The sequence below is a fragment of the Homarus americanus genome, unplaced genomic scaffold (genome assembly GCF_018991925.1).
Source record: "Homarus americanus isolate GMGI-L3 unplaced genomic scaffold, GMGI_Hamer_2.0 scaffold32583, whole genome shotgun sequence".
NCBI lineage: Eukaryota > Metazoa > Arthropoda > Malacostraca > Decapoda > Nephropidae > Homarus > Homarus americanus.
In genome coordinates, this window is record NW_024713129.1 from 11,440,340 (window position 1) to 11,456,673 (window position 16,334).

The 16,334-nt window shown below is 38.3% G+C and overlaps 1 protein-coding gene across 1 annotated transcript in view; it reads right to left on the bottom strand.

Moving 5' to 3' along the window:
* Window positions 1-16,334, bottom strand: part of LOC121867203 (A disintegrin and metalloproteinase with thrombospondin motifs adt-1-like) — a 43,955-nt gene continuing 27,621 nt past the window's right edge. Inside the window, exons 14-17 of the mRNA XM_042367025.1 lie at window positions 14,402-14,505; window positions 4,919-5,036; window positions 1,622-1,791; window positions 1-901 (exon numbers count right to left, since the gene is read on the bottom strand). Coding sequence (XP_042222959.1) covers window positions 785-901; window positions 1,622-1,791; window positions 4,919-5,036; window positions 14,402-14,505 — 509 coding nt within the window. The 3' untranslated portion in view covers window positions 1-784. The remainder of the gene's footprint in view (window positions 902-1,621; window positions 1,792-4,918; window positions 5,037-14,401; window positions 14,506-16,334) is intronic.

Sequence of the window (16,334 nt, forward strand, 5' to 3'; positions counted from 1 at the left end):
GTAGAATAAAAGGAGGAATAAGAGGAGGAGGAGAGGAGCGAAAATGAGAGGAAACGAGAAAAGGAAAGAAAGAATAACATTTGACGTAAGAATTATCACGTACAGAAACACACACATAATAATAACATTTAATTCCAACACAATAAATAACACAAACATATTATTAGAATTTATACACAGACACAGACTAAAATCGTTTACAATGTCAAGGGTATTCATGGCAAAACAAGACGGGGGATAATGTTGTTTACAGTGTCCGAAAAACAAATGACTGACGATGTTGTTCCAGTATTGTGTCTGTTCATCATAGGAGGGAAAAAAATTATTGTTTTTATACCCAGGTTGTATTGTGTTCATCCAAGGAGACAAATATTTCTTCTGGGATGTCCAGTTCTTATTCTGGGAGAAAAATAGTTTGATTTTTCCAAGATATGTTCAGTCTAGGATAAAAATGGATAATTCTTTTTCCAGGATGATATAGATTTGTCTAATAATAATGACATAGATATTTGCCGGGATGTTTTTTCTGTCCATTCTAGTAAAAAAAAAATATTAGTATTTTTATTTCCCAGGAGGACTTATGTCGTGGATAGCATTACATCTTAATTTCCCAGTATTATTATAAGACTTCATCCTAGGACAAAAATACCCATCTTAGAAGCTATTTTTTTCCTAGGAAGCTTCTTGTTAATCCTGATACATAAAAAAACATTGATGACGAATACGCTGCCGGTGGAGGGACTCAGATGAACACGACGGAGGCACTGTAGGTGGTGGAGGTCGTTCAGAAGAAGAGGTCGTCGCGGTCAATAGGTCGTAGGTCACCTGGTGGCTCTGGGTCTAGTCCTTCGTGATCAGGTGACGGCGAGTTGATGATACCTGCATGGCGCACCTGTGGCATCTGTGAGGGAGAGGGATGGAGAGGTGTGATGAGAGGGCAGGTGAGAGGTATGATGAGAGGGCAGAGAAGAGGTATGATGAGAGGGCAGAGGAAAGGTATGATGAGAGAGCAGGAGAGGTGTAATGAGAGGGCAGGTGAGAGATGTTATGAGAGGGCAAGAGAGGTGTAATGAGAGGGCAGGTGAGAGGTATGATGAGAGGGCAGGTGAGATATGTGATGAGAGGGCAGGGAAGAGGTATGATGAGAGGGCAGAGGAAAGGTATTATGAGAGGGCAGGAGAGGTGTAATGAGAGAGCAGGTGAGAGGTATGATGAGAGGGCAGGTGAGAGGTGTAATGAGAGGTGAAGGGGAAAAGTGTGAGTCAATCTACCTCGAATAAATCATCAGTCTACCACACTCTACCCTCCAAAAGTCACCAATCTACCCCTAAAATAAGCAAAAAATCACCAATCTACCCCAAAATAAGTAAAAAATCACCAATCTACCCTAAAATAAGTAAAAAATCACCATCTACCCTAAAATAAGTAAGAAATCACCTATCTACCCCAAAATAAGTAAGAAATCACCAATCTACCCTAAAATAAGTAAAAAATCACCTATCTACTCCAAAATAAGTAAAAAATCACCAATCTACCCTAAAATAAGTAAAAAAAAGTCACCAATCTACCCTAAAACGCCTCCCAACCCCCCAAGAAGGTAGACCCCCGCTCTGGTACTCACCCTAGACACACACTGGCGGTTCAGACACACGTATTGGCCAACGTTGCAGGGAGTACCGTCAGGCAGGTGTGTGGCTACGTGAGGTGTGTCCTTAAACTCGTGGCGAGGCGTCCAGAGGTCGGTGCTGTTCTTTCTCTGGCAGTACAAAGCGCACGCCTGCCATGCCATGTCTGTGTGTTAAGAGAGACATGTATGCGGTGTTGGGAAGGTGGGTTGTGTGTGTGTGTGTGTACATAGAATAATATTGTTGACAGAAGACATAAAATCGACGTACAGACAATATTCTGGTGACTATGTGGGTAAAAGGTCGAAGATTAAGCGTTTGTGATAGAGAAAATACTGTACGAGTATAATATATGGTATAGTAAGTGAAATGTGGGTTGTATTGTCCGTAGACTCTTACAATACTGGTGCTCGGGGTCTCTCTCTCTCTCAATTAACACCCTAAGGGCCATGTATAATGTTTTCGTTATTAGGTTTACCGTCCGTTCACTCTCTCCCTTACACTCCCTCACTCTTGATTCACTCCCTCACATTGACTCTTACTCACACCTTACTCACTCTCACTCAACTCTTTCACCCTCTCTCACTGTGACTCATTCACCCCCTTTTTACTCTACTCTCATTCACTCTAATCCACTCAAACTCACTCACTCAAGCACTCACTCACGCTTTGTAAAGTTCATACAGGTATACAGGCTTAGGTAATTAATTATCAAGTATATCGGCTGTTCCTTTAATCTCGGGAATCTTACCTTACCTTACCTTACCTTACCTTACCTTACCTTACCTTACCTTACCTCACCTCACCTCACCTCACCTCACACAGGAAACTTTGCTACAGTCATCGGGATTCCTACCTAATTTGTGGTAACAGAAATACTCAGTGTGGGTCGTTCCAGCTATAAACTTTGACACGACTCAGAGACGACTTGTTTTGCCTTTAATATTTTCTAAAATCAATGTGGCGCCTGTATGCTTAATGTTTACAATATCTTTCACTAATACATTTCTACAGGATAAAAAAATCATATCTAACGTATAATGATTATAAAAATTTGCACCTAACATAATTATACAAAATTACAACAAAAATATTATCGTAAATAGTAAACAAAATTTTTCAGTGTTCTTTTTTTTTTTTTTTGAGGGGTGAAATTTTCTCTTCTTAAATTAGTATCTGGTGAATTTAGAATTTTTTTTAGGATGATGCAAGGTAACGGGTTGGCTGACTGTCTGGCCTGCTATCGGACTGTCTGGCTGGTTATCAGACTGGCTTGCTATCGAACTGTCTGGCTGGTTATCAGATTGGCTGGCTGGCTATCGGACTGTCTAGCTTGCTATCGAACTGTCTGCCGTGTTATCGGTCAGTCTGGCTTGCTATCGGACTGAATATCGGGCAGGCTGGCTGGCTGGCTGGCTGGCTGGTGACACGAACACCATCAAACACCAATCTTTAAAACCCGTGTGCCATTACCTGCTGCGGTACCTGAGCTGTGACCCTCCCCCCAGACCTCATCACCTGTACCTGCTCGATACTCTAGACCCCCTAACCTGTGACGGTACACCAGCAGTGATCTCAACCCATGTGTGTATGTGTGTATGTGTATCGTGTCGTGTATGTATGTGTGTGTGAGTGTAAGGTCCATACATGAATAAACAACAACAAAATATCACTCCTCTCAACTAACAACCTCTCTTATACACCTTCCCTCCCGCCCCCTGTATCATGCAACACAATCAGCATACTTTATCCAATCAATCCGTCTTCTCAACGCAGCTACACGAACGCTGGCAAGGAGTAAATAAAATATAAAAAAAGTCCTGCTATAAATGTGGATCTGGGACACGAGTTGGAAGCGACCGAAACCCATTATCCCGTGGACGCACTTTGCATGTTGAGGTCCTCAGTATTTATGGTGGTGTTGTCGAAGGTAGCGGAGGGAAACAGGTCCTGAATTGTCTATCCTTCTTACCAACCTCTCTAGGAAAAGTTTGGTTACGTTTCTCTCTCTCTCTCTCTCTCTCTCTCTCTCTCTCTCTCTCTCTCTCTCTCTCCAATCGTCCTTCATTCCCCCCCTTCTCCTTTTCTCCCTTTCTTTTTCTTACTCCCTCTCTCCTTCCTTCCTTCCCTCCCACCTTCCTTCCCTTCCTTCCCTCCCACATTCCCTCCCTCCGTCCCTGTCGCAAAGAACTACCAGCCATGCAGGTCCTCGATATTCAAGACCTCAGTATAAAAGGGACGCCAGCACGAGCAATCACAAGTGCCTGGCGTTCCTCTCCAACCCACCAGTATCGACGCGTTGATGGTATCTTCGCCAGACGATTGTTTCGCCCGCCTTCTGCCTCCACTGACGCTCCCTGGTGTAAACATTAGTGCCTAAGAGAGATGTAATTACCGAGGACGAGGAACACTGTCGTTTGTGATGCCATGAAACTGAAAGGTTAAGTAGAGGATGACATCAGGTGGAGGATGGAGGAAGAGTTAAGTGGAGGAGAACCCGAGGATGAGGTGAGGATGAGGGGGGGGGGGTAAGATAAGGGTGAGGTAAGGTGAGAGAATTTAACCTTTTTTTTACGCTACTTTAACAAACAAACAAACTAATATAAATGTAAAAACACGTAATGAGGATCAGGTTAATTGGGTCACCTGGCGGGTCCTCAGGTGTCATGTGCTATGTGTACCTTTGATATCTGTATATTATTAATGTAGAAATATTTACATGACCTTATTACTAGAGGTCAGAGGTCATGAGGCAGATATATATTTATTGGATCGGAATCTAAGGTTGGGAAATATTCTGGTGACTATGTGGGTAAAAGGTCGAAGATTAAGCGTTTGTGATAGAGAAAATACTGTACGAGTATAATATATGGTATAGTAAGTGAAATGTGGGTTGTATTGTCCGTAGACTCTTACAATACTGGTGCTCGGGGAGTCTCTCTCTCTCTCTCCTCTTACTTTCTGTTTCTTCTTCCATTTACCTCACCTCCTCCTCCTCCTCCTCTTCCTCCTCCCCTTCTTTTACCTCTACTCTTTCTCTTCCTCCTCCTTCATTTCTGTCTACTCTTTTTAACTTACCTCTCCTTCTCTTTACTGTCCTCTTTCATCTTCCTCCTTCCAAACCTCTTGTTCCCTCCTCCTCCTCTTAGTTCTCCTCCTCCTGCTCTTCTTATTTTACTTCTCTTCCTCTTCCTCCTCCTCTTCCTCCTCCTCCTCCTAACTGTCCTCCTCTTCCCTCTTCCTTCTTTGCATCCCTCCACTCACTCATCTTACATGACCTCAATTGACCTAACCTTCACTATAGGACAGCTGGCGTCCAACGGGGTCAATCTCTGTCTTCATCGTTGACACCACCTTACACAGTTCACTAGCCAGCTCGTTGACCGTCTTCCGGGGGGTTTCACCACACACCTGCAGGTCAGAGGTCAAAGGTTAAATTATGACACTCACAACACAACATACACAGCAACTCAACACAACACAATGCAACAGAAAAAAGTGAAAATTCTATCACCAGGTTGAGATATTTTAGTTTCATATATATAACAAAGGTCTTTATGTGCAAGACAGGTCAAAGGTCAAAGTAATATGTGCCTAAGGTCATATATGTAGATCGTAGACGAGGTCAGAGGTCAAGTATAAATATATCTTAATAACAGAGAGGTCAAAGGTCAAAAAAAGTTAGCATCAAGAGTCATATGTGTGGATAGATGACACTCATTAAAGGTTAGGTCAATTATGTGTCAAAGGTCATATGTACAGTTTGGTCACAGACGAGCAATAGGTCATAATACAACAATTACAGGTCATAACACAACAGTCACAGGTCATAAGAGCTACAGGTCATAACAACAGCCAGAGGTCACATATGTGAGTACTAGAACAGCCATAGGTCAAATTATCCTCATATAAAAGGTCAGATATATAAATAATTGAGGCTGGGTCAAAGGTCAGCTCTTCTCCGTGCCAAAAGTCAGAGAGTGAGGGTGTTGGGTGTCAACCTGTATTATAGATAAAGGCCAGAGGTCAACTATGATGAGCATTGAGTGCGGGGGAGGTCATTTAACGGGTCAAATGTCATGACCTTGTACGTAAGGTGGAGGTTTGACCTTCCCGGTGTCACAAGATAATCGACTTTTGTCACCTTTTGTGTTGTGTTATTCTAGGAAGGTTAGAAAAACTTTACTTGGCAACACTGGAGGTGGTGTTGTCTGTGCTGAGGTAAATTAATAACACTGAGAGGCAGATGGAAGGTATTGTCTTGGCAACACTGTGAAAAATGTTGTATTGAGAGATGTGTTTTCTTGGTAATACTGAATATGATATGTTTTTTTCTTATTGATAACAATGGTAGAGATATGTAGTCATGTCAGCTATAACAACACACACACACACACACACACACACACACACACACACACACACACACACACACACACACACACACAAACACACACACACACACACACACACACACACACACACACACACACACACTGTCTTTTTACATACGATAATAGTCGAGTTTTTGACGACACAACAACAACAAACGCATTGACGTCACACACAACACAGCTCTCTCTCTCTCTCTCTCTCTCTCTCTCTCTCTCTCGTCACAATAAACACCATCATCAGCATAGGAAAAAAAAAATATATCATATAAGTGGAAACAATGAAGGCTTCTGAACCGCCTTTTGACGTGACTGGGGAAGAAAAAGGGCAGGTGATAGGCATAGGTTAGAGGTGACACACACACACACACACACACAGACACACAGACACACACACACAGACACACACACACACACACACACACACAGACTAAAGAAGTGAAGGTTAGGGGTTACAGTGTTCTAATATACATGTTGAAAGGTTGAGGCTACGTCCACTTGTGTGTAGGGGAGATGTTTATACAAGTGTTATATATTGGCTAATGTTTATATAGAAGTATCGAGTGTTTGGTTGATGTTTATGTTGTGGTAATGTTCTAGGGTATTAATTTTAAAGTTGTTTTTGGGGGTTATTTTTTGTGTTCTGGTAATGTTTAAATGTTTATATCATTATTATTTGATGTTTATAGCTTACGTTTATGTTATCAGATGCTTAAGAATGTTTATATTAATATTACATCAAGTCCAGCATCTTGAGGTATGTTGGATAGTGCTTAAGTAATGGTAATGTTTATAAATGTTTATGATAATTACTGTCAAGATCTTGTATTCATCTCTAATGTTTTGGAATGTTAATGTTTATGAATGTTATCTTAGCTGTTATTAAGAGCTTGGTTCATATTGCCTGATGTTTAAATGATATTTCGATTCGTCATTGTGTACAGTAATGTTCGTGTGTCACTGAGAGTTGTAACTGGAGCCGTGTACGTGTGAGATTAGTAGTAGTAGTAGTAGTAGTATCTTCAAAACCATCACCACCATCATTACCACCACCAACACCCTCACCACCATCCACACTCACCACCACCAACGACCACCCTCACCACCATCCTCACCACCACCCACCACCGCCACCCACCACCGCCACCATCCACCACCTGTGTGATCTATGCAACAGACAACCTGTAACTCGCATCAGGTCAATAATAAAATAGACTTGACCACTTGTACCTAACCTGACTTGTACCTGACCTGACTTGTACCTAACCTGACTTGTACCTGACTTGTACCTGACCTGACCTGACTCCCGACTCTCAGCTCACAGGGTCATGTCTCCACGCTTAATTGGTGATGTGAGTGAGAATCCATCTAAACTACCTGACTTAAACCTTTCAAGACAAATAATTTAAACCATTGACCTCAGAGGGTTAAAACATTGTGCTCAAAGGGTTAAACTTTCAAAGGGTTAAACTATCGTCCTCAAAGGTTTAAACTATCATTCTCAAAGGCTTAAACCATCATCCTCAAATTGTAAAAACCATCGTCCTCAAACTGTTAAACCATCGTCCTCAAAATCATTAGGCTATACAAGACAGTGATGTAGGCAGGTAGGAAAGAAACGAAGGAAGAAGTGAGAGGAAAAAAAAAGAAAGAATGAGAAAGGGAAAACTAAACTAAAATTACATTAATGAAATACCTTGAGGCTTTTCCCCCATACCTGTATATGACGTCGTCTTAATTAACACCCAAAAGGAAATCTTATCTTAGAGAGACAACAAACCGATGAGAGATATTGATACATGCAGAGAGAACATTGTGTCTAGCCGAGAGGGGAGAGAGAGGTGGGAGAGGGGGAGGGGTGTGTGAGGGACGGGAGAGGGGTGTGTGTGAGGGAGAGGGAGAGGGAGGGGAGCCATAAACTATTAGAGGCTTGCATCAGTTACCACTACAAGGATCGTGGTTGGCTTTGGTTGACCATTTACATGTGGACAACAGAGGAGAGCGCCGGTAGCATTCCTGAACAGAGCTGGTGAAGGTGGCGGTGACGAAGAGGTGGTATTAATGACGAGAGACAGAGGTGTGGGCCGGTGCTGAGGTTAGTGTTGTCTGTGGGTGGAAGATTGAGAGAGAGGAAGGAACAAGATGACGAAGAAATGGAAGAACAATGACAAGAATAACATGAACAGGGAGAAAAAGAACAAGATGATGAAGAAAAAGACGAAGAACATGGAGAAAGGGAAGAAAAAGAACAAGATGGCGAAGAAATGGAAGAACAATGATAAGAATAACATGGAGAAGAACAAGAAGAGGAAGAAAAAGAACAAGATGAATAACAAGAACAATCCATGACCAAAACTAGGAGAAAGAAGAACAAGAATAAGAAAAAATAACAAAAACAAGAGAGAAGAAGAAGAACAATAACAAAACCAAAGAACAAAGAGAACAAAAAAGAAGAATAAGAAGAATGAATGATACAAAGGGGAAGTGATAATGATTATGGCTGTGTGTGTGTGTGTGTGTGTGTGTGTGTGTGTTCCAGAAATGAGAATTTAATAAAGAATTCGTAAAAGATTTAAAAAAATAATTGACAGTTTCTAAGAATATTAATCCGTTACTGTCTGAAAATTTTAATATAACTGGGGTGTATTTTTTTAGACGGGCATAACCATTTTTTTGGTGTCTGTGGGTATGAGATTGACAGAATTTTTAGACGGATTGAGGTAGATAAGACAGAAATATGATTATACTGTCAGAAGAACAAGGAAGCATCTAGATATTTTAGAAAGGTGAGATGAATTTATTAGACAGGTATTCCAAGGTGTTTTACTGTCATTCAAAGATAATAAACTTCAGATGGGAAAAAGATAATTCTTAGACGGGTTAAAAGGACGAATAGACAGAAATCAGAACAATGATTTTCTGTCTAAAAAAAAGAAAATGAATGAGATATTTTGATTAGTTGAAGAGAAATATTTAGACAGTATATAATGATCTGTCACTTGAGGGAATCAATATTATGACAGGAATATTTTTAGACGGGTTGAGAAGAATAGACGGGTTTAGGGTTAATGCTGTCCATGTCTCAAAAGAACAGACAGATATTGATTCATTTTTAGACAGGTGAGGTAACTGATAGACAGGCAGTGGACAAAACTGCTCACTCTCCAACTTATCAGACTGTAAATGTCAATGATCTGGCGAATGTAACCCGGAAATTGGAAAAGGGCAATCACGCTTATATAAACCGGAAGTATTCCACTTTTATCTTAAAAATATGGAGAGACATAACGTCGACTCTGTAACATGGAAATAATGACAACAACAACAAACATGTCTTGTCCTATCAATACTGCAATCTGGAAATAGCAAAAAAAAAGGAGCATGAAACACGTATGATCTCGATGCTGTAATCCGGAAAATAAAATCACTAACATAAGCCGGAAAACGCCAATAAAATCAAAGACATAAATAAAATATAAAAATATATAAAATATGACGTTAGTTTTGTGACCTGGAAACAACATAAAAATGTGTAAAAAAAAAAAAATTGCCCCACCAATTGAACTACACAAATCTATTCTATAACCTGCAAAAAAAAAATAAAAAAATATCACGTCTCTATAACATAACCCGATGCTAGCACAATTCATCTATATCAAACCGCCAATGATAACACAATTAGTTATCTATTGTTATCTATCTTTTGTTATCTGGATATATAACAATTGTTCACAGGAGAAAAAAAAATAAACTCAATTATATAACCTGGGGATAGTGACGACAACAAAACGAATAAAAAAAATTGTCGCTTGGAAAAAAAAAGTAAGAATTTATTATTTCTCGTGGGAATTAAATGTAGGAAATGAGAAAAAAAATTTCCACTCTGAGAAATACGAAAAGAAAGTAATGAGAGAGATTGTCCAAGTGTGCGTTAGGTTAGGTTAGGTTAGGTTCATTCAGTACACAGTGGTGGTGATAACTCTATATAAGACGGCCTGTTTGTGGTCTTATTCTCCCTGATGCTGGACCCACACCTTCCCTTCTTTGTTCTCCCTGATACTTAACCTCCTCCCTCCCTCCCTCCCTCCCTCCCTCCCTCTCTTCCTCTCTTGTTCTCCCTGATACTTAACCTCATCTCTCCCTCCCTGTCTTGTTCTCCCTGATACTTAACCTCCCTCCCTCCTCCCTCCTCTTCTCCCTCTCTTGTTCTCCTTAATCATCTCTCCTCCCTGTCCTCTCCTGATACTTAACCTCCTCCTCCCTCCCTCTCTTCCTCTCTTGTTCTCCCTGATACTTAACCTCATCTCTCCCTCCCTGTCTTGTTCTCCCTGATACTTAACCTCCTCCCTCCCTCCCTCCCTTATGCTCTCTGTCAACAAGAACCAAGACGTGACACATTGCTCGGGATATTGATGACGTCACTTGTCAACACACCTCATGCGTGACCTACCACTAACCACACGACGATATATTAAACCACACGACGATATATAGAACCACACGACGATATATAGAACCACACGACGATATATAGAACCACACGACGATATATTGAACCACACGACGATATATTGAACCACACGACGATATGAACCACACGACGATATATTGAACACACGACGACGATTTAGAACCACACGACGATATATTGAACCACACGACGATATATGACGATATATGACACCACGACGATATATAGAACACGAGATATACGACGATATATAGAACCACACGACGATGACGATATATGAACCACACGACGATATATTAAACACGACGATATATAGAACCACACGACGATATATTGAACCACACGACGATATATTGAACCACACGACGATATAAAGAACCACACGACGATATATTGAACCACACGACGATATATTGAACCACACGACGATATATTGAACCACACGACGATATATTGAACCACACGACGATATATTGAACCACACGACGATATATAGAACCACACGACGATATTTAGAACCACACGACGATATATTGAACCACACGACGATATATTGAACCACACGATACAATTCACTAACAGCTCCATTGACGAAACAAATTTGACAACATTCACTAAATCCCTCCACGAAGACTGCCATTTGTTAAACCCGGAAATAAACACAGATTTTTGTTTTTTGTATTCAGAGATGAGATTATTATGTACCGTATGTAGATTTGTGTTGGTAAATACAGGTTGTGTTGTAGTGTGATTTTAAGAGGGGTTGGATCTCTCTCATGGTGTAGGGGGTTTGATGAGATGGCTTAATTTTTATTTATCAAGGTAGGATTTGGAGTGTTCATTGGAGTGTGTTTTGGATTTGGAGTGTGTTCAAGGTAGGATTTGGAGTGTGTTAGGGAGTTTGTTGGGTTTAATAGTATAAGACCTGAGTGTGTGGGGCCTGGTTTAACTAAATTATTTATTACCAGTGATATAGCGAACCAGCCTGACCTAACCTAACCTAACCTAACCTAACCTAACCTAACCTAACCTAACCTAACCTAACCTAACCTAACCTAACCTAACCTAACCTAACCTAACCTAACCAAAACATAATGATTACAGCTAAAATTATTAATACCGGTATAGTACAAGAAAAAAAAACAACAATAATGATAATAATTAAAAAATATCAACAAATATAGATATAAATAAATAATACTTTATGAAAAACAAAAGAAAATAAGAAGATAAATAAAGAATAAAGAGAACATGAAGAACAAGAACAAGATGAACAATAAAAATATCAGTAAAAATTCAATTGAAAAAATATTTGTCAGATTCTCAACACTTCACAGTAATTACAAACACGCAAACACACCAACATTGAATACAAAAGCCTTGAAGCGCCTCTCCATTAAAGCTTATTCAGAGACGCGGCTCAAAAATAAAATAAAAAAAATAAATAAAAAAGTTTTCCTCGGACATTAACAGTAATGCAAAATTCAGGTGAGCTTCTATTTACCTGAGTAATAAAGCTAGACTGTTCATCTCTCTCCCTTAATTACAGACAGACGAGAAAAAACATAAAAAAAACTAGAGATACGATTGCTACCACTCCCCACCACGAAAAAAATAAAAATAAAAAAAAGATATAATTTTATTTTAATGACAGACAAATGAAAGAAAATAATTACATCAACTCCCCATTATGTAAATTAACATTCATTATAAAACAAAAAAATAGAGGTTTTACTACAAATTACAAAAACGTGGGATTATTTCCATATCGTTACAGTTAGTACAGTTGTATTACAAAGATTACATTTCTACCACTGAATAAAAACTGTATTAAGGAAATGAAAACCATGACTCATTATTAAAAGAATACTACAAATGATAATGTGTGTTAAATGGACCACACTCACAGAGGTCTGCTTCAAGCGATAAAGAAAGCATGTAGTCGAGGTTCATTTTCTTTTAATTTGTCTAAAACAGCGGCGGGAGGAAAGGTCAAACACTGGTGCCTGGGGGAGGAGTAAGACCAAAGGTTCATGTTGTATACCTGTTGCCACCTACACTCTACACACCTGACGTACACACACATATACACACAGGTATAAATTTATATATAAAATACATACATACATACGTTCATATATAAATACACATACACATATACAACAACACACACACACACACACACACACACACACACACACTTAACTAGTCACAATGAGTCAACAGACAACATAACACACGGAAGTAACTATAGTGACACTTGTACTTGAGGTCAAAGGTCAACAACCCTTAGAGTGAATTTATATCTAGACACGAGATATATTTGCTGGTCCCATCACTAAATATCAGAGGTCAGAGGTCAGTTATATGTGGTAATGACCGGAAACTTACCTGTTCAGTCTATATATATTACTGTGCTTTTTTTATTTCACTAATAATTGGCATAAATATTTTTCGCCGTAAATTTCTGTCAATTTTGGCTTCATAAAAAAATTATATATCTGAACAAAGGTAAATGACCTCCAACTAACGTCATCAAATATATTTAGCCTCTGACACTCAAATAACGTCATCAAATAAATTTAACCTCTAGAAGTCAAATGATGATGTCATATATTATCCTCTGTCCATCAAGTGACGTCATCAGTTATTCTATTTCTAAGTTACGTCACCAGGTGTCTCTCATATGACGTCATAGGAAGACTAGCGTTCATATTTTTAAGAAAAGGGTAAAGTTGAACACCGTGATAACATAAAACACTTTCATCACTTCCATCTGTCATATTAATACGAGTCTACAATCCTAAGAGCTTTGTCCGCTCAGTTACACAGACGGTGGTGCAATAAATCCCCCTGTCGTGTTGAATAGACGTCATATTTTACACTCAAAACAATATGAAATTTGATGGAATATAATAATAATAATAATAATAATACTAATAATAATAATAATAATAATAATAATAATAATAATAATAATAATAATAATAATAATAATAATAATAATAATAATAATAACATCTATATCACCCACACCTAATAAATATCTATATATATTAAATAAATCCATGAAAATAATGCCCGAATATGTATATGTATAATGTATATCTATATGTATACTCCAGAAGAAAATGCACGGTGTTATAATGTATTACTACCCTCCATTAACTAAGGTCTTTTAAGCGTGTAACGAGATTATAATTACACAAGTATATTAACGGGTAAAAAATTATCATGATATAAAACTCCATTTAAAAAATAAATTGTATCAGGGAAATAAAGTTTGAGGAAAGTAATTTTAAGAGAATTTGATTTCCAGTAAAATAAAACTATCATTATTTTTTTTAATTGTGAGAAAATACAATGATTAGTTCAGTTTGGGGATATTGGTGTAAATCAATTTTAAACCTTAATTAACATTGTAATTTATATAGTTGATGTTTATAGATTGTCTACTGTTAAGTACTTTCTTTCAATTGGGGTTTCGGCGGTGGAGTGGATACAATACTCGACTCCCGTTCCCTGGTTCAGTGGTTCGATCCCTGAGTAATACGAACTCACCCAGCTATCCCTAATAATTTTTCAATAACATCTGAATCTACATAAAAGAACGATGAATGTTACTACAGGAATATAATCATTTAATAGCGAGAAGAATGATGAAATAAGAAAAAGGACTTGACAATATCTATAACTAGCATGACCTTCTGATGCTAAAGGCCAGGTGGGAGAGTTTACATGTCGTGGTTAGGAGAACTTGTTGACAATCAGATAAACAACTCGACAATCAGATAAACAACTCGACAATCAGATAAACAACTCAACACTGATACACAACTCAACACTGATAAACAACTCAACACTGAGATAGGGAGCCTTTACCTTAGGATAGTGAGGGAGAGATAGAGTCTTACCTTATCGTCAGGACAGAGAGAGACTTCGACCTGGGAGCCTACACAGCCTTTCACGGAGTTCTTAGCCATCGGTGAGTCACAGAGACGGTGAGAGATCTTGTAACCTGCCGAGAGATAATGAAAAATAGAGACGATAATGAGAGAGAGAGATAATGTTATGGTAGACAGTGAGAGACAAAAAAGAACGGGAGAGATAGGAAGAGAAAGTGGATAACGGGAGAGACATAAAGAAATAGTATGATGGTGGAAATAAGAGATACCGATTGTAACGAGAGATAGAGCAGTGAGATAAGAGAGACAGTGAGAAGAAATATAAATGCCGTAAATGAGAGATAAATTGAAAAAAAATAAATAAAACATTCAAAATAATATTATCAAGATGTAAACATTATTTCGATGTTTAGTAACTATGTAAATAAGTAAATGTTTCATTATTTTATAAACACTCATATCAAGATCTTTAATCCCTTATCGTAAAACATATAGAGAATTGAAACCACTATAGGTGTGTACATAGCATTCAATTCCTTATGATAACCAATAACACTAAACAAATGACAAGTGTAATATAGATAATAATAATAATAATAATAATAATAATAATAATAATCCCAGGAAAGACAGGAAGAGACAATACACATAACAGATTAAATAACCTTTACGTTACATTCATCCTGGGATAAAAAAAAAATATATGAAAAGAAAATATACATTGAAAGGTCACACGATACATGATGACGTCACCATCTTTTTTTTTTTCCCAGCCGATAACAATGACGTCATTGGAAAGGTCACTGGGGCAAGAGAATGACAAAACACATTACAACCACTCGAGATATAACTAAACAATTGTTATTACTGAGATAATTAAGAAAAATAACAAACATAGTGTAGGTTATGTTTATTATCAAGGGGAAAGTTATATAAACGTGAGGGAATGTTGATGTTGCATAGTAATAATGATAATAATAATAATAATAATAATAATAATAATAATAATAATAATAATAATAATAATAATAATAATAATAATAATAATAATAATAATAATAATAATAAGCTTGTGGCACACTTAAAGGCCGTAGTTCTTGAAGCGCAGTAATAACATCGTAAAGTCATTTTAATACGTAACGAGTTTGAAATAGATAACTACTGATGGACGTCTCTCTCTCTCTCTCTCTCTCTCTCTCTCTCTCTCTCTCTCTCTCTCTCTCTCTCTCGCGCCTTGCAACGTGCCGCCTCGTATTTCAACGCTTTGTAGATATTACTGTATTACTGTAAGTGTATTTTCTACCTACACCTAAATTTACCTGTAACCTACACCTGTACCTGTAACCTACACCTGTAATTATTTATGTACCTGTACCTGGTGTTTTCTGAGTTTGTAACCTGATTTTAGCTTTGTATTTTCAGAGGTGATTTTCCTTTAGAGAAATTATTATGTATAAGATAGTATGTATATCTGTACTCTACCTACACACACACACACACACACACACACACACACACACACACACACACACTGATAAAGAGGTAGATAACAACAAATTAATAATGTTTGTGGAGATGAATAAAACATGGAGAGAGATTGATTCCCGGGACAGAGCTTAACGAGGGCCGGTGATTGGTTAAGGTCAGACAAAAGGGACCAATGCGTGATGCAGGGCGATATAGACAGATAAACAGACAGACAGAAAGCTAGACAGACATACAGATAGATAAACCTAGACGGAGAGTGATGGGAATAATAACACACATTGACAGAAATGGGAATAAACAGAAAGACAAAAGACAGGCAGTAAAGAGAAGAAGAGAGGAGAGACAGACAGATAGAGAGACGTGGAAATATAGACAGAAAAAAATAGGGAGAGAAAAATAGACAGACACACACATAGCCACGGATAGACAGACAAAATAGAGACAGAGAAAGACA